Source organism: Nomia melanderi, chromosome 8 (assembly GCF_051020985.1).
Source record: "Nomia melanderi isolate GNS246 chromosome 8, iyNomMela1, whole genome shotgun sequence".
Classification (NCBI taxonomy): domain Eukaryota; kingdom Metazoa; phylum Arthropoda; class Insecta; order Hymenoptera; family Halictidae; genus Nomia; species Nomia melanderi.
This window is the reverse complement of record NC_135006.1, coordinates 7,662,700-7,687,319: the sequence shown is the minus strand read 5'-3', so window position 1 is coordinate 7,687,319 and position 24,620 is coordinate 7,662,700. Positions and strand designations below refer to the sequence as shown.

General features: G+C 31.4%; 1 protein-coding gene and 1 pseudogene across 10 annotated transcripts in view; one reads left to right on the top strand and one right to left on the bottom strand.

Annotated features, from left to right (window-relative positions):
• Positions 1-24,620, top strand: part of LOC116426438 (cyclic nucleotide-gated channel alpha-3) — a 295,515-nt gene that overhangs the window by 145,604 nt on the left and 125,291 nt on the right. For 9 of the 10 annotated variants that reach the window (XM_076369709.1, XM_076369712.1, XM_076369708.1 and 6 more), the window contains 2 exons: positions 15,585-15,694; positions 22,045-22,229. In XM_076369709.1, coding sequence (XP_076225824.1) covers positions 15,585-15,694; positions 22,045-22,229 — 295 coding nt within the window. Of the gene's footprint in view, positions 1-7,999; positions 8,098-15,584; positions 15,695-22,044; positions 22,230-24,620 lie in introns of those variants that run through there. The other variant, XM_076369714.1, reaches the window with a different exon arrangement.
• On the bottom strand, positions 20,906-21,496 carry LOC116426437 (uncharacterized; annotated as a pseudogene).

The window sequence follows — 24,620 nt, the reverse complement described above, 5'->3', positions numbered from 1 at the left end:
TATACAGAATTGTTGATCCTTCAATTTTTCCACAATGTCCGCGTCGCAGGATTCCCTATCGAACAAAGAGAACTGCGCATACTGATTGATCTACAGTGCGTTATTGTCACGATCCCAACCGTCCTATGGCTTAAAAATGAAGGCAGCCAAAGGAAACGTCCACTCGCGGCGCTCGGCCCGATAGTAATGGCGAAATTAGTACTCTAAAAAGTCTATTGTATACTTACATATCTATTTATATCAACGTTGATATTAGTTTGACCGTTTGCACTCGAAGTCCTTTTTATCGTAATGAAATATCAGTGACATATTCTGCAACTAGTACTCAGAAAAATCATATAAAAATTAAGAAAAAGGACTAGCTTATTTCTATATTTCATGTGTTAACACAGTAATTTGAATAACTTTGAAATATTTTGTCGGTGTTGAACAAAATATCGAAACCGAGAGGTTCGTCGAATCATTAATCTTCACTCGAGGGTTTCGTTTCAAGAACAATGCCGATTTCTTTTAATATAAACAAGAAGCGCACACCGCAAAGCAGTTGCTCTTTTGATAAAAAAAAAAAACACCTCAATGTCTTTATATGAATTTCATTAACCTATTAATCGGGAAAAAAGATTTAATTCACCATTTATACAAGGTGTTCGGTAACTGGTGACATAAGCAAAAATTCAACGTCGATTTTCTTGGAAATAAAGCCTGGCATGGAAAAATTTTATTCTATATTTCCGATTTATTTTTTCATGTAGAATCGCCCCCTTTCGCTTGTACCACCAGTTACCGAACACCCTGTATATCTGTTCTCTTCGAATATTTATTGGTCTTGAGAAACCAACATTTTATTTAACCTGAAAATTTTTCAATTCTGATCAATCGAAATATCTCTATCAGTAAGAATAAATGATGTACGTATTTATGTTACGAAGTAAATAATTCAATATCATTCTTATTAATTATTCACTTAATTATGTTCATGTGGATCTTAATGACAAAAAAGTCTCTAATAATATTTAATACATTCGTAACGATTGACTTGGTGACTTTTGTTTGTCGTTGTTTGCTATTTAATTAAAATTTTGTATAATGAAAATTTAAAAATACTAATTATTGTATTAATTTTTTCTAGAATTCAATAAACTTTCCATGAAAATAAATAACTTAGAACAAGTCATAAAATGTTCGCATGTAAATAGAATTATAGACGAGAAATTCATCTCTTTTCGTAAGCGGTTTACTATTCAACCTTTCATGAAAAGCTCAGAGACAATACATGTTACAAGACCTACAGTTAGCAAAAGCTATTGTGCATGGGAATCCTTTTTTCGACTCTTAAACCTTAAATTAATTCGCGAGACTACCTTTGTATGAAAGAATACGTATTCTGATTATTGTTTACGAATATACAACAAAACGTTCGCGTGTTATCAGAGACATAATTTAATTTTCCAGTATCTCATTTTGTAGCTGCTCTCTAATTTCTAAAAACTTTTTAGAATTTTATATCTATTATTCTATTGATTTTATACTACATATGTAGTCTTTTGTGATGGTTTCTTAAACGAATATGCATTAAACAATTAATTTGTTAAATTCCATTTTGTAATAATCGCAAATCGGATGGCAATATATAATGTTTAATCGATTATTAGATTTCCCCGCGTGTAAAGTAAAAAAGTAAAGTAGAATGAGATTAATTTTTCTCATTTCTCTTTCGTTGTCCTATGTATACCGTTCTTAATTATTTTTCTCACAGGAAAATTTTTTAAACATATTTAATTAGGAATATTGCGATTATCAAGCTCCGAAATAAAACAATCTTAACATTTTTTTCACTCAGAGACAAGATTAAATTAGAATGAATAACCAGGTATATATTGTAACAAAAAAAATGTTTAACTAAATCAACTAACTAAAAGTGTAATTATATTAACTAAAACTTTATATTAACTAAAAATTAATTAACTGAAGGATCTAAGGAAAATTATTGTAACTGAATCAAATGACTAATATATTTCATAAAATAAACTCCAAACGAATTATTATTCGTTATAGTTATTCGAATGAATAACAGTGCAATTCCAACTGCTTGTTTGCCCAGTTAACATTTTTATTTATACTCCAAGATATATTATCCTTCAGCAATCTAAAGGTTAAACAAATCCGAAGTTATTTTTTCGTAAAAGCAAAGACGAACCGCAAGAAATTTTCCACTCTTTAATTCATCCTTAAACGACGTTATTTTCACTGTTTGTAAAACAGCTTGTACATTCTATTTGCGATTCACTTTATTTTCGATGGATGTGTCTCGGTAACTGCGTTACGTGACCATTGGCATTCTGTGTTTGCAACCCGTGCCGCTGAAAGTATTATAGTATCTGCGCCGGTTTCCTCTCAGTTTGCTTGTTCGTTCATGAATTTACCTCGAAGCGTGCATATCGATTTCCAAAGGCGGATTTCACGTACAACCGCCGCACTTCTTTCTGCAAAGAGATTGTGAGCTAGAAAACATGGGTACGTGTTCTCCGTAACATCGTACACATCTCAAATGTAATAAAGTTCAAACATGATCGTTTTTGACCAGAATATAAAGAAGAAATCTTTTGCCATCGGTTATACGGAATACGTAATGAAAAATTGGACATTTGTTTTAGCAACTGGAGTATTGAACAATTTTAACTTTGCAACGAATAACGTTGAACGTATGTGTTATTGTGATTAATTCACTAATATGTAGGGTGATTCATGCAAACGATACAAATTACATTTCTATTCTGAATACAATGAAAAAAGGAGTATAGATAAGGTTACATAAACAAAATTAATGGTTTGAAGATAACTGTGTTTCAAAGATTATATTTGAAGCACGTTTTTTCGGTAGTGCAACGATGCCTGTGTATTCTACAGTTGTACAATTATTTTAAGTGGAAACGTATATTTTTTGAACGAATCAAATCTCCACCTTTTGACTGCGTGTTTTCCAAACGTGAACGTTCGTGGACGTGCAATTTGAGACTAATTAAATTAATTATTGAAGATATAGTATAGTGGTACATTTTAATATTGCATGGTTTCCTTTTATAACTATTGGGAAATGAAATTAAGCTTGAAAGCGAATTAATTCGTCATATTCAGTTGAAATGTGAAGTGATAAAGTATCAGGTAAAATGATAAACAAATTAAAAGGAGTGGTTCTACATGAGTAAAATCAATTGAGAAAGTGGAATAAAATTTTTGTACGAGACTCTGGTTTTAAAATAATCTACACACAAAAATATTTACGAATCGTGTATTCGGTGATTTACTCTATTAACATTTTAACTGTGACGTCACCTAAATTCGGATGATATCATTTTTTACATAAACTGAAACATTAATTTTCTTGATGACGTATTAAACGTACCGAATTTTGTTGGGTGTATGAGATATAAGAAAGATAATAGAGCAATTATTATGAAGAATCTTGATTTCTTAGTTTCTGCTCAATTAAGAAAATTATTACGACTGCATAGAAGTTTTAACGAGTGCTTACTTGGCAGTGAAAGTGTTAAATAAATGGAGTAATTCGGATGAGATGGATCGATCTCATTTAGGTTGTCAAATATCTATATTTTGAATTGTTTCCTATTTAATTATTCTTATAAGTATTTACTTTCATAAATATATTTTCTTTCTATTAGAGATCAAAGATATTTATGATGTAATAGTTTTCTTTTTTAAAAAGTGGGCCATCTCTCCCCGACGTACCCTAATTAAATATTCAAAAACTGAGTGCAAGGTTTATTAACACTAAAACTACCAGACGGGTCGAAATGACCCGTTCCTGATTTCTTCTTTTAGCAATTATTAAAGAGATAACAGATGTTTCTCTGAGAAATTATTAAAGAAATTGATTTAACAATATGCAAACTGAATTTTAGATCAATTAAAGTCCCAATAGATGCAGTCTTAAAGTGTCCATAGAGAATTCTTAGAAAATCAATTTAACTGCTCGATAGTTTTAGTGTTAAACGAATAACTGAGTACATCTTACTCTAAATCTTTAATACTATGTAGAAATTATAAAAAAAGTTTTAGACGTCTTCCTCAAATATCTAAAGTCCATTTTTATATGGGTCGCTCAGAATACAATGCGGTTAAGTGCAGAAAACAAAAATTGAGAAAATTAATGTTTTGGCTTCTGAAATTATTATACAACATATTCAGAAGCTATAAAAAGAAGGGCTTTCTGACTTAGAAAAAACGGAGAAACGTGTAAATCCTTTAATAACTAAAAAGAAAATGATTTATTACATTAAAATTAACGAAAATCTGAAAATATAAAAAAATCGACTTAATCACATTGACGTTTCAATCATACCTGAACAAAAATATTTCGCGATGTATGTCACGCCGTAAAAATTTATTTGAAATATTTTCTCGTACACCGGGTAATTTGTGACTAATTCCAAGCCGTCAGAATACGAGGCTCGCCCTATACATCAGGGATGACAGACTTCTCTGCTAGAAGCTGCACGTGCCCCACTGCCATTTGGCGAGTTCTCCCGCAAGTCGACCGACTGAACGACCCCATTATGTGTCAGCTGATATTAGCACATATAACGTACATAAATACACAGAGACATTATATACATAACAGTTGACGGTTGATAAAAAGGGACACAAAATTATGATAGAGTTAGACCGATAAGTCAGCGCAGTCAAGTACGGATATGGAGGGCACTATTCTCTTGTGATTCGCAAGGGGACAGTTCCAACTGTAATCCTGATATTTTAATCAAACTTCTTTTTGGTATAGGAGAGGATATATAAAGTAATCTCATAAAATAATGAGACTCTGCCTTGTTTTCCAGAAATAAATCATCGCGTAAAAGTCTCCCATGTAAATGGAGGGACGGGTGTAGCATAAACAATGTTATATCGATGTTTGTTGCTGCAAAATATTGACCATATTAATATTATTCCTGCTAGGGTAAGTCGAGTAGAGATGATCCACTTTTTTAAACCTCTTGCGCTGGAATTTTACACGTTCTCTACCAGCATTTGTTTCAGTGATAGTGTTCTCAATTGTAATATTCTACTCAGTCCAATAAATCTTCTATAGAAAGTATTGAAAAAATGAAACTAAAACAAGTCATTAAGTTCCTAAATATAATGTCGTATTTCATAACTTCAAATAATAATATTTATAGGGTTAATTTCACTTTCTTTACGTAAAATATAGAATTGCGACCGTTAGAAATATGCGGCGTTGGTAGCGAAAGTGTTAATTTAGAGATTTGATAAAGTCCGGCGCGAAGAATTTTATTTTCACCTATTTTCCACAGGTATGTTCACTAATTTTATTTATTAAGAATTTTGTATAGTGTGATACATTTCAAAACAACCTAGTATACAGAATTTTTTGTCCAGAGAGAAACAACAGCTCTCTTTTTACTTCTCTGTATATATTTATCTTACCTTCCATTATTAATCTATGCGGGATGATTTATTGTTTGTTAATGATGTAAAAAGAACTTATTCTGTTGGAGAATTTAATAAACACACTGCCTGCGGCTACATACAAGTAACAATTTCCATCACAAAGGGGTATGTTTCATTTCTCTATAAGGTTATTTTAAATGTCTTTCCTTATAGTTCGTAAAGGCTGGATTAAAACATCAGGATTACGGTTCGTATTATCCATTTATCAAAGAAACAGGAAAGTAAGCAAGAAAAATACATACAGCCCGTCACTTTTTCACCCATACCGTATACAAAGTAGCGTATACAGATGCCGTAAGGGGGAAAGTACAATTGGGGAGAAAATTGTTCCACGCGCAAACACGAGCCAAACGAAAGAATAAAATATTTACGTTTGTAGCTGCTTTCCCGAGAAAATTAGAGTTACACAATTCTTCGGGCAATCGTGTTATTAAAGGCAGGTGCTACTGAAAGGTTAAGACAATGTATCAATAATTAACCAGTTATGGTTATACAAATATAAATATTTCATATAAAATATAAGTGTAATGTATAATTTCGTGAAGCTAAACGTGAATTAGCCCGTTGACGCGTTTCGCTTTATTCGTTTGAGTACCCGCCAAATTAATTTTGGGCACCTGGATCCGGTGGTGAAGCAGTGGTGCGAATATCTTGCGAATGGCTCGACCGATGGAGCAAGACGATGTTCGAATGTCAGACGTTCTTGAAGATGTTAGCGAGTGTTCGTTACGAGTGTTCGTTGCGAGTCGTGTACTCTCGAATGCGTGTACAGAACTATCTTGTCGAATGCGGGTGCGGAACTGTGAAGAGAACAGTTCTTGTCGAATGTGCGTGTAAAACTATCTTTCGCCGGAACTCTTGCACCCACAAGTCAACTTTCTTACCCCTCCTTCGGATGTATGGAAGGGGATGCTGACGGAGTGGGAACGAGAGATCGACGAAGTTTCGAGTAAAAAATACATTTGGCAACAGCGAGAAAATACCGCTACCTTGACGAGCGTGCAAGGGTGTACCCCGATGCGAGTACGTACCCATGGCCGCGGGTAATCCTCGCCGCTGCGCGAGAATTCGTCTGGTTTATGACAGGGGCGATTTTTGTACGGGACAGAAAATGCGAGACTGACTTGCACAATGGCCGAAGCCGGGCCCCGGATCAACTGTCCCGAACGCTCGATCGTGTTTGCGCCCGTGTCATAAACCAGAACCGTGTATCGACGTGCCGCGGTCCTCGGTATCCCGAAGGGCCCCTTGTTCCACGACGGAACATGTAATATAAGTGAAAGTTTTTAGAAAACAAACATGATGTAACTTGAAAACGAAGTTGAATACGAAATGCATTTATATGAACTAGAGCTATCCTTAAAATGATTGTTAGATATCAAGGGACACAATATATAATTAATATATTTATTGCTTTCTAAATGAATATGTTATAACTAGTCTCTTTGTCTAAATTAAAATTTTTAGTAATAATTAGAAAAATAAAATTGCAATGGAAAATAATTCTTTCTAAAAAACACTATGAAAAGCATTATATTTTAAATATTTTTTTTGTAACGTGTGCATTCCATGCAATTTCAAATTTCCACATTTTCCATAAATATATAAAATCCCCAGTCTGGATACAAGTCACTTTATGTGAGGATTAGTTGATACAATGACTGTTTGAGGTAGATTAACTTTGATTATTCTGTGATAAACAGTATTACTTTCCTATAATCGTGTTTCACAGCTACTCTGATAATTACCTTGTCATTCTTGCCATGGCATGAAGCTGGCTGACGATAACTTGTGTTTTTTCAGTCTTGTGAACAATTAGAAAAAGAAAAAGAAAAAATTGGGGAAATTTGTTTGCATTATCAAGCAGGAAAGAGATGTTAGTGTAGTTAATTATAGCATCTTAAAAATGTTCGTTAACCCTGAAGTACATCATACTCGTCGATTCTTAGTTTAGTTTCAATATTTAATTTATTTGAGAACTATCAAAACCGTCAAACTGTAAAAGAAAGTTCGAAAATTTTAAACCCTGTTTCCGTTTAACTTAACATTTGCAACAGCGGACTCGAAATCTAAGATTAAATACCGGCTGGAGTTCAATTGTATTCTATTGTATTCTTTCCTAACTGTTACTAAACGAACATGTAAACTAATTAGAAAAAAATGAATACATTGCTATATTCTAAATTATAAATTATTGTTTACAATCCACAGGAATAATTTGATCATACCTCAGAAAATTGAGATTACAGCAAAAACATAATGCTTGGGATCCACTTGTGCCCCAGTCAATATTATGAATGATAATTAATTTGGTTGTAATAGTAGAGCAGCTAAAATATTTAAACCACTTTATAAATTTCTCGCTTTAAACAAGATAGCAACCGTCATTCTGTGATTCGTTAAAATTTTAACACGATCCAATATTGGTTGCGCAAATTGCTAATTATAGACTGAGGAACTCCGCTTTAGACAGTGCCCATGGAATACACTCTAAAACAGTTCAACTCATCTTTCCCAGAGACGAAAATTTGAAACATGAACTAGTACGAGAAAATTCCAGTTTGCTTTAGAAAAAATTAGGCATTTTCCCAGTGGATCGGGGCAAACCATCTAGTAAGCTCTCTTGAATAAACACAGTCTAGTACAGATAAGTTGAGTGTGTTCATTAAATATTCATGTAAAGTTAATTCGGTCTATACAACTGTGGAACAGTAAGGCAGTCGTATTAAATGCAGTATCTCCCCGGCTGTCTATGGGAGTGTTTGAACGTGCACACTGTTCACACAATAATACTGAGTGTGAGTGGTTGGTGGAAGAAGAAAAATATTGAATTGGTTTAAATGTCTTGTTCCTTCTATTTTCATCGTGGTGTTTATGTTATAATATAGGAACATAGTAAATAAATACAATGGGAAATGACAAAAAGTTTCCAAACAAAATACACAACGCATAGTTTGATGATGTGTAATTCAATGAAGCTGTACCTTAAAATGTTGTTTTTGAATAGAACAAGATTTTTTAGGTAAGTTAGTACTTTTCTCCTTAACGCGTTGACAACGGTGTGTACCACCAGTGGCTCACACTTGAATGTCACATCAGATGAAGTGAATCATCAAATTTGTAGTTCGTGAAATTATTTTGATACGTAAAAAAATTGTCATGTAGTTGAAAACTAATTTACTTATTGATAATTACAATAGCTTCAAACATTTTAAGAATTTTGCCGCCATATAAGCAAAACCATAAATTGCAGCGCCATGTTAAACAAGGGAACATTATTTGCAATTGAATTTTAGAGTGAAGGAAGGTTGGAAAGTAATGTGTCAATATTTCTTAACCTATTTGCATCATAAGGAAGTATGAAGAAAGTAATATTGACCAGGAAAATTAAGCGTATATATAAACTCTAATGATGCAACTGGGTTAATGAGTGTTTAACACGTTCAATGCCGCGTTTACCACATATGGTACATGGTAATTGTTACTAGAAAATATTTTTATGGGATAAGTAGCCGCCACGGATAGTGGTATTTACACGTCACAAAGCAGTATAAATATAAAGAAACGATATCAATATATATATATAAAAGTCACCAAAAACTTAAATACAACTTAATATATTATTAAAAAAATAGATATACTTTAGAAGCGAAATATAACTGAAATTCATAATGGCATGGAACGTGTTAATAAACAATTGCTAATTCTAAATACTTTAACTTCTACGAATTTTTTATTATCGTTAATTATTTAGTGCTCCCATTGATAAACATTTAATTTATAACACGTCGAACAGTCTTAAATTCAACAACAGAATTCTAAAGAAAAACATTTGCTAAAAAAGGAATAATACCGTATTAATGAACTAGTATTGCAGTATTGAAAGTGCTACTACTATGTAGTTCGACCGTGTTATCTCAATAATAGCGAATTTGAGTTCCTTCAGGTCATGTATCTCATTGGATTAAAATTACCAAAAACAATGGGTATTTGTGTTGGAACAGCTACTAACTCGAAACAAAATCAAACACAAAGGAAATACAATACATATTACAAAGAGTATAAAGCACATTATTCAAAAGTGTGTTCAGAAGGTTCAGACACTATTCGTATAAAACGTACAATGTGATAATCTAGACTCTGGAGCTTGGAAACCGGCTTTTTCAACGTATGCAATGTACCGAGCGTCCCATTTTAATCTATAAATATAATTATCTCTGGAACTATTCATTACTTAAAAAATGTTTGAAATGCAATTATTTCTGTTTCCAGAGAACAATAATATGGTATACTTAGTTCGTATCTAAATAGACGTATGTATGTGATATGGAGGTAACTAAAATCTTTTCAAATATAATCGTTTAATTTGCTTTGCATCGATTGATACTCTAAGTCATTCTCTATAAAAGAAAGTAACATATCTATCGCGAAAATTCATAAAAATAGAAAGACTGCACTTGAAACATTTTTTAAATAACGAACAATTTCGGGAATAATCACAATCATAGATTAAAATAGGACACTCTGCAGTCACCAAACGGCATCACGTATGTGCTCCGTTCAATTTAGTTATCGTTATTAACCAAGCCTATTTTTTTTTGCTAAACAATCACTCTTCGTGGTCCATTTCCACCGTATTCGCCATATTTTGCCCCAATAGAATTGTCACTTTTTCCACATCAACCCCGTTTCTTTTTCTCAACTGTGATCGATACAACTATCTTGTCATTAATGAATTACTGGAAAAAGAGAAAAATTCTAGGCTTGTCTTATGTCTATATTTGCTGTAAAGTATAGTAATTAATAACAAATGAATAAGATTTAATTTGAATTCAAAAGAATCGGGAAATATTTATGTTTGTTAAATTCTTTTTAAAATCTTCCTCACGAGTCTCACGCGACGTTTTAAGCCAAGGGCTTAACACTTTGCCTGTCACGACATCCGAATTTGAGTGACACCATTTTTAACATAAACTTAAAAATTTATTTTTCTTCGTGTTGTATCAAACGAACCGAATTCTATTGGGTGTACAATATGCAAGGCTAGTAGAACAATCGCTATGAAGAATCTTGACTTTTTATTTTATGCTTTATTAAGAAAAATATTTCGATTATATAGGAGTTTTGATGAATGCGTGTTTGTTATCAACGTATTAGAAGGAGAATTGAAAAGTTGACATTTTACTATACGGAAAATTATAAAAAAAGGAGGAGGTACTATATTAAATTCCAATATTGAATATATTTAAAAAAAGAAGAAAAGATTTTAGAAATATGTGCAATCTGAAGGAGTGTAGTTTGAAAAAGATTGTAAATATTTGCAGCACTTATAATAAAATAATTATAAACAGATTCCTCAAACTTTTTAAGCACATTATATATTAAAGGTATATGAAAGTCGTCTCATATTTTCAACCCTTCAGTTTCAATATCTTGAATTTAAACCAAAAAATTTCATGACAATTCCCTTTTGCAAAGAATTTGCGACTGTATATTATTAATTTGCTCATTTCGCTGATAGCAGTTCTTTCAGCTGCGAAAGCACTTAGTCAGTACGAAAATAAGTTTGTCTGAAACGGATGGCAGACTTCTGGATCAAGAGAGGTTGCGGTGAGCCGGATATTGGAAATATGATACTCTCATCGGAAAACTTCGGAAGTGAATACTACCTACCTTTAAAGAACTCACTCGCTACCGAGAGAACGCGCCGAGGAAATACGAATTTCCGATACCTTGTATATAGGAATGGTGTGCAGTTTTAAAAGCATTAACGAGATATTTTGATGAGACGATGCGAACCAAAAACCAGTTTATTAAATTCTAATTTATAATTCTAAAATAATCGAACGATGAAACATTCTATTTTGCACTACAATTAAATAGTAATTTTAATTTAATTTCTGTTGTATTTCCTTCTATTCTAAGTGTATGTCCACACTAAACCTTCCGCTGGATTTGTTCACTGTAAAAACATATTTAAAGTTCGCAAGACTTTATGAAAGGGAAATAGCATCCGCGCCAAGGCATTTATCGCTGAAGCGTTGAAAGCAGAAAAATCTCCGGCAATATATCTCTTGGGAAATGTTTCTTGCATCCTGTGAAAATAATTAGACCCGCTACCTTGTTAAAGGATAAAAAATTCAGTAAATTTAAAACCTTTGTTTTCTTTGTCTTCTTTTATCGGTACGTCAGGAGTGAATACTTATATGGATACAAATGAATCTATACCTTTTACAGAATCGAAAAGTGAAATTGATTAATAGATGATTCTGTAAGCAGAAGTAATTGAAAAATACAGGAAGAAATTTTTTCGTATGAAGCTTCGTTCCCTAAATAGTTGAAAATAATTAATATGTTTATCGCTTACTTTTCGTATTTATTGTTATTATATTCGTTAATTATGGCTTATTTTGTAATTATTTGGATATTATTAGTTTCATGAGAAAATATTTCAAGATTTTTTTACAGAATATAATAGTTAATAAAATATAATATTATAGATTTTTGTTACTTTGCCTTTTTATCAACTAGTCCATATTGCCATTACTGTTGAATTACAATATGTCATATTTCACTAAGAATTTGATTAACAGTAAGTAATAAACTATTGAAGTATATGATTTTAAATACTATGAAAATTATTTTCTAAGATGTACAAAATTGTTTTAAAATAGACCAAAATGCTTTCTATGATAAGTTTAAATACGAATAAATAAATCTGTATAATACACTCATCAGTTCTAATTGTCTTAACAATATTTTAATAATGTTCTGGATATATCATTATTAATATAACAACAAGTTACTAACAATTTATTGATAATCAATAAACAAACTTCTATTTCAAAATCGAATTTAGTGAACCGGAAAATATATACAAGATATTTTCTCTACACCTTTTTACTATTTTGCAAGTCAAGATTTCGTCTCCAAGATATTACGAGTTGAAAATTGAAGGTACAATTTTCGGGCGCAATGTAAAAAACTCAGTTTGCTGAACGTCGGACACACGTACGCAAGCACACAGTCAAAATACGGGGGACGACGTTTCTAACATAAACCATTCCCTTGAGCATTGCGATTTTTCCATAGCTTTCAACGTATTTTTCCTTTTTCTTCAACATTATTACGAAAAATTATCTTCAGTAACTTCTCGAATGATCTACATAATTTTGTACACCTGAAATTATTGTGAAATAATGTAAAACTAATTAGCTGTGATTTCGAGTCGAAGGTTACACTCGTCAATGTAAAACTTTTATTTGGTCACGTCTCCTTTATCCAATTTCGCTGTTCCAAATTTTAGATTGAAAGTGGAGGAAAGTATAAAATCTGCTTCCAATATTTTCTTCTCTCTACTATCATATGCATTTCTGTAAATTCTATATAATGCGTGTATAGTCTTCAAATGTAAAATGTGTTATGTTGTATATTGTCGAAATATAATTTCTATACTTCTGTGAAGCCATATGAATAATAATTCATGAATCATACATCCCAAATGTACAGAAAAGACATATCATGTAGCGAGAAGGTACTACTTTATATTAAGTTTATAAATTTAATGTAACTTCATTTGAAACAAACAAATGAATCGTTCAATTTCCAAGTAAAGCGAGTTAATTTCTCCTGAGATTCAAGAAAATTGATGTAATTAACAGTAGCTATCTATGCAAGTTCTTTTGCAGTACTAACAGTTTCACTTTGACAAATTTATTTAAAAATAATACTTTAAATACTTTGAAAGTATTAGATCAAATATTCTTACAGCACATCAAACAATTTTACATTTATAACTTATTAGAAAGGAAACGTTCTTATATATTAACATATTCAAATATTTGGTATATTCGCATATTAAAAATGTAATCTTGTAATATCTTAACATTTGTAAATTAATTGTTTATCAATTTTATAAACGTATCACATAATTTTCTTTAAATGCATCAAGTAACCGTACAATGTAATTTAATTAATTATTGTATTAATCAAAGCGCGTACAAACCTTGTTTTCCTGTTATTTCGTAAGTCAAGCAAAAACTTAATATTCTAATGTCCATTTGCACGTCTGCAGACAAGATTAAATTTCGTGGAGTTGTTAACGAGCCCACAATGTACTTCTGGAGTTAATTATGTTTATAAGTAAAACATGGTAGGGAATACACGTGGATAATCTTCACTCTTATATAAGTTTTTGAAAAGTTGGCAACAGTAAATCGTTCCACAAAATAAATGTATAATTTATTTGTACAAATACTTCATAGAAATAATAATTCAATAAATTGTCGTTAAACATAAATATATCAGTGACTGAAAATTAAATAATACTAAAAGATTAAATAGTTGTGAATAAAAGAATTTATTGAAATATATAATCGCGAATTTTAAATTGATGAACAATACAACAATTACAATAAACATTCATTGCACAAATTAAAACAATTTGGGGTTACAACATAATACGTGAGACATTTTTTATCTAAAGCAGAGAATTATTACTATGCATAATATTAAATAACAGTTTTCTATTTATTTATTAGTGTATTTTCAATACAGTGACATTTAAAATTATATACAATATTTTTATATATGTCTCCTGTTGGACTTTATTTAACTATATATTCTTTAACGTACATTCTTCAAATCGGAATTTTTCAAAAGTATTTTAGAGTAATAATTTTAATGTTTCCTTATAATCCAGATTATTTATTATCAAAGTACTTATAATATTATTATCATATGTAAAAGTAATCGAAAATAAAAGTGGGATAAAATGTTGTTGCAATAACTATCATATAAAATATGCTACAGTTGCCAAATCTAATTATTCTATAGATCAACAAAGATATTTAAACTCCAACGATTCTAACAATAATTCATTTTATTCACTTTTATAGTCTAATATTAAATATTATTTTAAACCCATAACATCTAAAATGTTAATAATGCTTTCTTACAATTTTTCATTACCTTTTTTCTAGCCAAATTTCTGGAGAACAAACTGTAATTCATAAATGAGGAGAAACGTTATCAAGAAACACAGAATTATCTTAATTTCGATCGATAATCGCATGCTCAAACGATTCTTTACGCCGTGTGCCTTTCAAAGCGGAGCAATATCTTAATTGCTCACAGACATTTAAAATTATTCGTATCTAAATGTGATGCAGAGATAAGCGAGAACTTGTGGAAAACATTTTTAGAATCCATTTACATTTATATTTAAAGTTTTAACACTTTGCTGACCTGTGAATTTGTTTACAGAAACATTATTCCATATACTTACTTTATTCACATATAGTATGCTGGAATGATTTAAATAGTTTAAACTAATGAATTCAACCTGTAACGGTCTTATAAAGATCTATATTGCTTTCAAACATAAATTAATATAAGTGCAAATACAATGAAATTCAAGAATAATACAGAACGATAAACACCGTTACACTCATCACTGGTCAACCACGTGATAGGTGATGTTTTTATGCTGTAATACGTATGAACAAAAAAATGGTTTTAAATCCTTATGAAATAATTTCAATCTTTATCGTAAATGCGTTAATCGTGTAATTAAAGTGTTATGAATTTCTACTAACATCAGCGAAGTAAAATACATAAATTCTATTATAAATTGTATTATGTATGTATTTATTTAAACAGAAATTTGATTAATCCAAATGCTTAACAGCGTTTGGTTTAATGCTATCAGACCATTTTTAGTAATCGATCATGACAACACTTTATAATGTAGAATACACATAGCTTAATATAAAGAAATTTGTATATTTACTATCCAGCACTATTATTCTCTTGATCCCGAAAGCTACAAACATAATTAACCCATTGTTATTATAATCCACGTCATCCATTTCACATGGAAGTGCTATTGATTACTACATCATCCATCAAACTCTGGAATTCGATACTCGACATTGATCTCTGTCTTCTATATTTCATTTAATGATGATCGATACCTTTTACACGTTATACATCTGACAACGATTCGATCGATTTCGGGTTATTAAATTCTCGTACTCGTTAAAAGCACAGGAAGAAATAATCAACCTGACTGATGAAAATATCTTGATTTAATTTTCCAGGAGTGATTATATCGAGTGGCGGCGGTGGTGTGAGAGACCGTGTCACGGGGGGTTCCACTTCCGCTTTAAGCTGCAAATGCATGAATCGCCACACACCCACGCAACAACAGGTCAGTTTTGTAATTACTCTTTTCCTACTTCTTGTTGTGTTTGTTAACCTTTCATAGTCAAATGCTGTCGTAATGATGATTTCAAGCTTTTATATCTAAAATCTCAAGCTGCAAATATATAATTTATTCACTAAAATAATAAGAGATTGATATATGGTTTTTTCCTAGTATTTAAGATTTCGGTGCATGATTCAGATTTTTATTGAAAGAGTTCTTAAAAGTTTAAAAAATTCGGTAGTTAATATTTTTAATGTTCAATGTTTAAAAAAATGACAAACTAAAGAAACAGTTATATTGTTCATAATGTAAATATATTTAAAATAATTGTGAATTTAAAAAATCGTATTATTAATTTTGGGGATATAAAACAATTGTACGTAATTAAACGAAGCATGTGAAAGGATTCTTAAAAATTCTGAACATAATAAATCGATATGCAAAATGCTGAGGAACTTCTTGATATACATTTACGTAAGAAATACTCCAAAACTCCCACATTACTACAAGACTCTGTGTATATATGTAAACAAGCGTATCTTTTATAGCCAACATTATACAAATTGCAAATGATTGAACTATGATTTAATAACCAGCATTTAAATGAAGCACATTACTTTAATTATAGTATTATTAGTATTTTGATCTTTCAACTACATTCGTCATAGTTCAGCAAAATTCTAAGCAATTTTTACTAGCTATCATTAACAACATATGAAATATATTTCAGTAATAGAGTGGAAAATTTTTATTTTTATGAGTACATTTAATAGGAATATTTTCTTCCTTTGTATACTTTTAAAAAACAGGACGAACGAACTTAATTTTATTGCAGCTACGTTATTTTTACCTATTCCCTGGGAAAATACATACGAATTCTTTTCATTCATAATGGTTTCAACGGTATACCGCAGGGTATAATAAGAAGAAAGCATATTGTTCACTGTTGTATTTATGCTAATGTGATGCCTGCATTAGTAGAAGTTGTAACGCCCAAGGAAAAAACTGTATCCTACAGACGATTTTAGGTAAGGCGTGTCGTAAGCAGATACAAATTAAAATTCTTAGGTTTAATATCCTTTTTTAAACTTTATTCAATATAAATTCGTAATTATTATAAATATTCACGAAACAAAAATTGAAAATTGTTTTAATTGATCGCGAAGAAAAATAAAGCTTTTAATATTGAGAATGATCACTGTACAATTAAATATTAGAAAAACAAATTTAGTTCTGCAACCTAAGACGCATTATTTCATTGACAAATAAATAATGATACAAAATAATAATCAGTCATAATGTATAGTACTAACTATTAGAAACATGTATGTATACATTTTATTTATCTTTTTAGAAATGAAAGTCTTACATACGTATATAATGCAAAATATATTAACAATGGTAACAAGAATAAGAAAATTACATTTCTTTGTAATGGTGTCAGATAGGAAAATTATGAAGTAGTTTGATAAAACTATGAAATTTGGTACTGAGATCTTATTATCGTAAACCATTTTTCAATATTCTACAGCAGTCAGTATTGTGTTCGAATTATAAATTATTATTTTCTCAACTATAAATAACCTGTAAGTAATATTATAAAATTTTTTCCCAAATCATTTTCTCTTATTTACAACTTTAATCCATAATTTCTAGATACTGTATCAAATGATTTCCTATTCATGTCTACCAGTTATAGGCAACTTAAAAAACTAAAACGTAAGACTAATTGAACAGAAAATTGAAAGTGAGGTTGAAGTGAAAGTAATCAAGAAAATTATGAAAAGCTAATTCGACAAGAAACATATGCGTTCCCTGAATAATGTAAAACGATTAAAAGTTAATTTATTTCACTGCATGTAATTACAATAGAGTAATTATTTCTATTAATACTAATATTTGAGTATTATTTTTTTAGTTCAATATAAAACGTAAACGGAAGGCAGAATATTCTACGAAAGGTCATAATGGTGGTCTCAATTCTTAATTGCACAGTGCTGCACCGATCAGAACGTTCCAAATTACGTCGCGTAAATGAATGAATGATCAAAGAGAGTAACTAAATATAATAATTACAGAAAGGAAACGCGATTAAAAAAATTGGTGCTACGTTTAAATTGTACTTAAATACTCAAAATACTCTAAAAATGTGTTTTACGAATTCTGAAATAAATTATTTGAAAAATTCCAAAAACTTTTACAATCAGATTTGTTTGTGCTCAATAATATTACTTTATACTACTTAATCAGTTTTATTCAATGATTTCAAAGTCAATGATATACTAAGTACTATTTAAAGAAAGTTATTACCTTATTGTTCATTTTTTTGTTACATTATTTCAGTTAACATTATCCGAGTAACAATATACTTGAGCAATGATGAAATGAAATATTTTAATGTTCGCTGTTTTGGGTTTCGGGTTTATTATTCGATTTAACCAGAGTAATAAAAATACTTTTCTCTACGATGCATAAAAATACGTGATTCTAAAATTACAATCATTTATCCCTTAATATTATCGTTTAAATATTTAGCCGAATCACAATTTAGAAATAACTTCTTTCCAAAAATAAAGTTCTGAAGCTTATTCGAACGCATTCTTATCTTCAAATAATCTTATTCTTTTTGATTTGTGACTTTTATTTCAAATAGAAAGTTCAAATATCAGTATCACTAAAAGGAAATCCCAACTTATAAAACAATAGAAACTATTCGATTTATATTTGCAAATTAATAATACACGTATACCAACATGTTATATATTCGATGATCCCATAAATAACGCGGTTTTCTATATTTCTTTTATTTTTTAAAATTAAAGATAGACAAAACTGTTTTTGACCTAAAACATATTCTTCTTCGTTATTTGTAAATTCTCTCTCTACACATTAATAATTACATTAAACAAAATTTTCGTTTATCTTCATTTTTAAAAGCAAAAGAAATATAAAAACCGCATTATTTATGGAATGACCCAATATTTTAATAACACATTGCACGAAAGAAGCTCTAATATACGTTCACTTCGAATAATTTATCGCGCTTCGTGCAGTTACAGTTATGGTATACTTTACAGGTTTATAACATCCAGAACTCACAGAAATATAAGTCATTAATCATACGCTTATCTAGGTCTTTTTCCGTTTCGCATCATCATATCAATATTTCTTCCTTTTTTTCTATCCATTAGCGTACTTCTTCCATTCTACCCACGAGGAATTATATTTTTCATGGTATCCTTCATTGACTTGTTTATTTTCCGAAAAAGAATGCGAAGGGCAAAAAGCAGTATTAAGTAAAAGTTCATCCGTACCACCGTGAAAAGATAAAATTTTCTTATTCTGACAGGCAGAAAGTAAAAGGAAAAGAGACTGAACAGCCTGAACGCACAAAAGAACAATTTTTTCAAGCGAGAGAAATAAAACGAAGGGACTGTACCTTAATCAAATAAATTGTCCGTATCAACTTCCTGGCACAACCGCACGGACCTTTCTCTTAAACAAACCCATTCCGATGCGAACTATGATTCTTATTCTTACGTTACTAACAGCGGTATTCAATTACGGCGATCCAAACTTTTTAATCGTACCACTCTTAGTGACAATGATAACACGGGGCCCCGTGTCGAGCCACCGCGAATCGAATAAAAACTCGTCCCGCGGTATAATGAATGTGGTAAATGTAGCTGACGCATTCGTCGTAAATCTAGATGCAGCGTTCAACGGAATAATTTACCGATTTCGAATCGCGAATGAAAGAGATATCACAGATCTCGTTCATTTTGTATTATAGAATTGAAAAGAATACACCTGGCCCTCGATTTATAAAGACTTTTTTCACATGAAATTAAAAGACTATTTATGTGCGCTCTCAATTTAATAACAACGAATAAAATGTACTTTTGTTTTCTGAAATGTCTGGCTATGTGAAATAAATATGTATTTCTAAAACTTATACCAGCTATTCTTTCACCGGCAGACTCTACTTACGCGATTTTCATTTGTAAAGGTCAAAGTATAATTAATATTAATTTTTATCAACTGCTTAATGATATACATATATGTTACACATTTCCATAGAAATAATATGCATATTATTATACATAATGTTCTATTATTGTGAATTTATTATCAGCGAAAACTGAATTACGCTTTTCTAATTTTCACATAAAAATATTGTAAATAGCATGATCGTTTCGTTTCTCTACTTCTAAGCAGGTAATAACAAAAATAAAAATAAGTAATCAAAAGGAAAACAAATAAATAAATTTAATTTGATTCTACAAACTGATAGGGTGGCACTTTTAGACATTGTAACGGAGAAACGCGATCGCGCCGCTTGGTTCTCAAACTGTTAAAGAGTTCTCAGTTATCCTTAAATTTTTCTAGAAAACAAAATTCTCTATAGTTCCGTCTCACTCCGTCATATTCGGCCTCGTTTCCGTCCTTTGTTATTGACGCGCATGAATAATGGCCATGCGTCCCCTTGCCCCTGTGAACGTTTAACTTGGTGGTCGATGGAACTAACGTGAGAGACGTATAGCATTTACATTTGCCATTTCTCTATAAAACTTTCTATTTCCACTTTCTATTTTTCTATAGTTTCTATTACTTAAGGGGGGAAATACCTTTAGACGGATGAAAACGAGCTGATCTTTATGAATTTTTTTGTAAAGGAAAGGATTGTTTTACATTTTTGAAACTTTGGTTATCATTTATTCTATTCTTTCTCTATTACAACGTATTTTTTGTTTTTCAAAATATTTAAAAATAGCGGAGTTATGTCCCTGTTTTTCGGGAAGATTGTGGTGCGACTTATTAAATGGTGTAAGCTCTAGCATTGGCTACATTGATTTGAAACAAACCAGCAAGACATATTTCGATAACTAACATTTACAGTTTGTAGATGAACCTAAAGAAAGCGAAAAATATTGAAAATTGAAAAAATGGCAAGCTTTTAAACAGAAACTTTGAATTTTACATGAAATTTTCGCTATATTTTGCTATAAAAAGATACTTTTATTTACAATTTATTTCATATCTCTAGGTTCATATAGAAGACAATAGTGTTATAGATATGTGTGCAAAATTTCAGCAAGATTAATTGAGTAGTTTTTGAGTTATTGATTCCACCGATTTCGAAAATGTAGTTTTGAGATAAACACGTTCAAAGTTTCGATAAGTGATAATTCAATAATTTCAGTGACTTAGCAGCTAGTCTGCGATTCCTGCACCATACAATATTCCTTCTGTTTCCTCATAGAGCTGATTTTCCTCCATATGTTGCTCACTTCTTGCTTTTCGAGCCTCTTTGGTAGTTAATGAGGTGCGTCGCTCCTGTCGAATTACTCTCTATTCGTCGATTTTGTCGGCGTACGTTTTTGCTTGTTTTCCAATTACAGTATTCAAAGCACTCATAGTTCTTAAAACTGAAGCATATCCTTCGTTAAATAAGCCAGCTGCCAAATATGCTGCAATTTCAATAATTTTTATTCCTGAGTGCAGGTGCTTTGGAGCGAAGCGCTAAACAGTTGAGCTGAAACTCTCGTTATTGTTCTGAGTATGTCCGCCCAAGCACCTGTCAAGTAGATTCTCTTCAGATAAATCTTCGTAAATTGGTAGGATGTGCTTCTGCACGTCTGGATGCAGTGGTGCAGGATGTTCTATAAGGTCCAAATTTGCTCCTGTTGCTACAGCTTTCTGCCACTTGCACCAGCTGTCATTTCCTACCGGGCAGTATTCGTGCCTTGGATTTTCTTTGGTGGAGCATAAGTGATAATACGAGGCCATTATAACTTCCTTCATATTTTCCACACTATGAATATTTCTTCGTATGGCTAAGCCGTAGTATGCGGTGAGTTTCCTGATAAGCGCATCAGTCAGCTTGCCTTTTCCACCGAGGTTTTTTGTTTTTTTAATATTTCGAAGCCGGCTGTATGCTAATTTTTCTTGTATAACGCAAACAATGTAAAGTAACATGTTTACAATGATTGAAAGGAGGGAATTATAAAAGGCGGATCCTCCGCTTCGAGCGCGTGAATATATACCTGCGGTGGGCTACCGCCTATGAGTCCCGATAGCATCAGAAGGGCTACGAATTTCGCTTTAAAATTTTGGCACCATACTCTTAAGACGTTATACTAACATCCTACAAAAAAAAAATATTGCGATTTTTTAAGGTTCTAAAGGTATTTCCCCCCTTAAACATGTTAAACCACAAGACGTCACCAAGAAAAAGTTCTACCACATCTTTTCATTTACTTTCGAAATTTAAAGTATTACTCCGTCGTACTGTAAAAATGCAACGAAAGTACCTCGCCCGATAAAAACCTGTATATCTTATTTCGCTTCAGGGGGCGTACATGAACTATGAGGCGACTGATTTCGACCTAGGCCGTAAGTCAGAGAAGGGAGACCATCTGTGGGGCAGATTCAAGCTGCATACAGATACACTGACGCCCTCGCGCGACCAATCGCACCTGCACACACCGACGTCCATCAATCATCTGAATAACAGCAGCTGCAACGGCACCGAGACGTAAGTATGCGATCGATTATTGCTGTTACGTAGCTGATGATCGAGTTTTGGCCCGCCGGCTGAGACAACAGCCTCGATCATCGTAGGTAATAAATATCGTTAGCTACCATGTTTTCGTTTACCGTACACAGCCTTGGGCATAAGTTTAAAACGAAAAACTGCAGTTTCGATTATATGCATCTCACACGCCGAAATGCTAGTCTACCGTGACACACATCCGAGATGCATGAATAATTCACCGGATATCACGAAATAAAGACCCTCCGCCTTCATGTTTATCATGTAAAGTGAATAATTCATTTCTTTATCCCCGTGGTTCCTGCGCTCTCTGTGCAGTCGGCGGAAAAATTCTTTGACTAATTTTCTATAACGGAAACCGATGATACCGTCTCCTTAAGAATTTTATATTGTATTAATTATACTGTACAATAGAAGTTCTAGTAAACGATTAATGTGGTGAGATAACATCTGGAAAATTAAAATTTATGTCAATGATTACGTTTTCTTCTTTCATGCATTGTAACAAAATTTGGTGCACCTAGAATATTCTTCTGAAGAACAGTCTATCGCCCTGTGATTTAAAAACGTTTGGAAGATTTGGTATTCTTAGAATATCATTATAAAAATTCATTTTTGAAAGCTTCCTTTTTTATTAATATTTTACATTTATGACTGGCTTTGTTGGACCAATGAATTGAATATTGTGAATATTATATTCACATATTTATATTGTAATTATTTAGGTGTATCTGTATGTAAGTATTTATGGTGTATCTGTGGATTACGCGCAGTAATATTTTCAGTTTACTTCCTTATCTATTGGATCACCTTATAAATATTTAATACTTCTTTTGTTTTTAAAACTTAAGTTAAACAAAACCTTTTTAATCTAAAATATATTTTCCCTTTCCCTTCATTATTTTTTGTTTAAAACTGAAGAAATGTTTCACCCAGATAGGCAAAACTATAGTATTAATGTAATTAGAAAAATATTTACTCCAACACGATTATCAATTTAAATATACGCTGTGCACCTAATAATAAGTACCAAATACTACTACATAGTCGTAGCAACGGTTGGCTAAAGAGATTAAAATAAATCACGCTGTGCATACTACTTGACGAAGAAATCAAATCTCAGATACTTTACGTTCGATATCTCGATAAAGAAGAGTTTTCTCGAGACAAAAGATTTTTCAATTTATCTTTGCGCAAAGTGTACCCAACGTTACATGATGTTAGAAAAAAATCTTAATTACGCATACGTGCTGGCGTTTCCCTTTTCAGAGATAACATTTCGCTTAAAGTCCCACTGACATCACTGTCGCTAAATGAAACGTGTGCTTTTCTGCTTACACCGGCGCAATTCTAAGGAGCAAATTTTATGACAGACACAGAATTGTTTGAGATGTGCTAACCTTTAGTTACATCATGCAAATGTCCCACAACTAACTAGTTTGACGCAGATAGATAAACAGGAACTTCTGTCGGAGCTTCTCAAGCAAGACAGCTTTGTTTCGTGTACGCGTTATATACATCCTAGTGTCTCTAACGTAAAACAAGAAACGCATAGATGCACCAATAATTACATTAATCGAGAATGCATACATTTGTTTAATTCTTTTTTGTCTGACACTCAGATCATGCATTCAGTGTGAAAATAAAAAGTATTTGGTCCACTGGTAAGTTCTATCCGTTTTTTAATTAAAAAAAGAATACTATATTTTCAACGCATTAATTGATATTGTGTCGATACAAAAAGTTTGCGACTTTTCTACGTGGTTAACAAATTTTTTTCTTCGAAACAAATTACTTCTATCTTCAAACCATTATAACGTGCATAAAGGACACTTCTTTCTTCGTTTTTTCTTAGTTTTAATTTGTGCAGCGAACATTTAAGAGCTCTCCTTCTTATTTCTTATAAAAAAACGTCGAAACTTGTGTCAATTCAATATTTACTTAATAATATAATTTCCATCGTTACTGGTGACCTCTTGTGGTAATTGATGGTAATTTATGGAAACTTGAGATGACATTGACAGATAGAACTTTCGGGTAAACTTAATATTTAGATATAAACATATTCTATCACAAGAAGTAAAATTTAATTATATAATATAAAGAATAAAATAAAACCTAACTAGGAAATGTTGAATAATATGCAATTTACACGACTGAACAGACATTTAATCTATTGTGGCAGAATCTATGAAATAGATTTCAAAAATTAAATTAATTGCTATTGTAATTGCCGCCTTAAAATCGACGCTCACTTCTTACTTGACTTTACCATTTTATGTAATAGTGATGTACAAACATTTTCTTTCCGCGATGGGTTTCATATGAAAATACGTAATAATAAATTAGAAAATACAAATAATAAGTGTTATT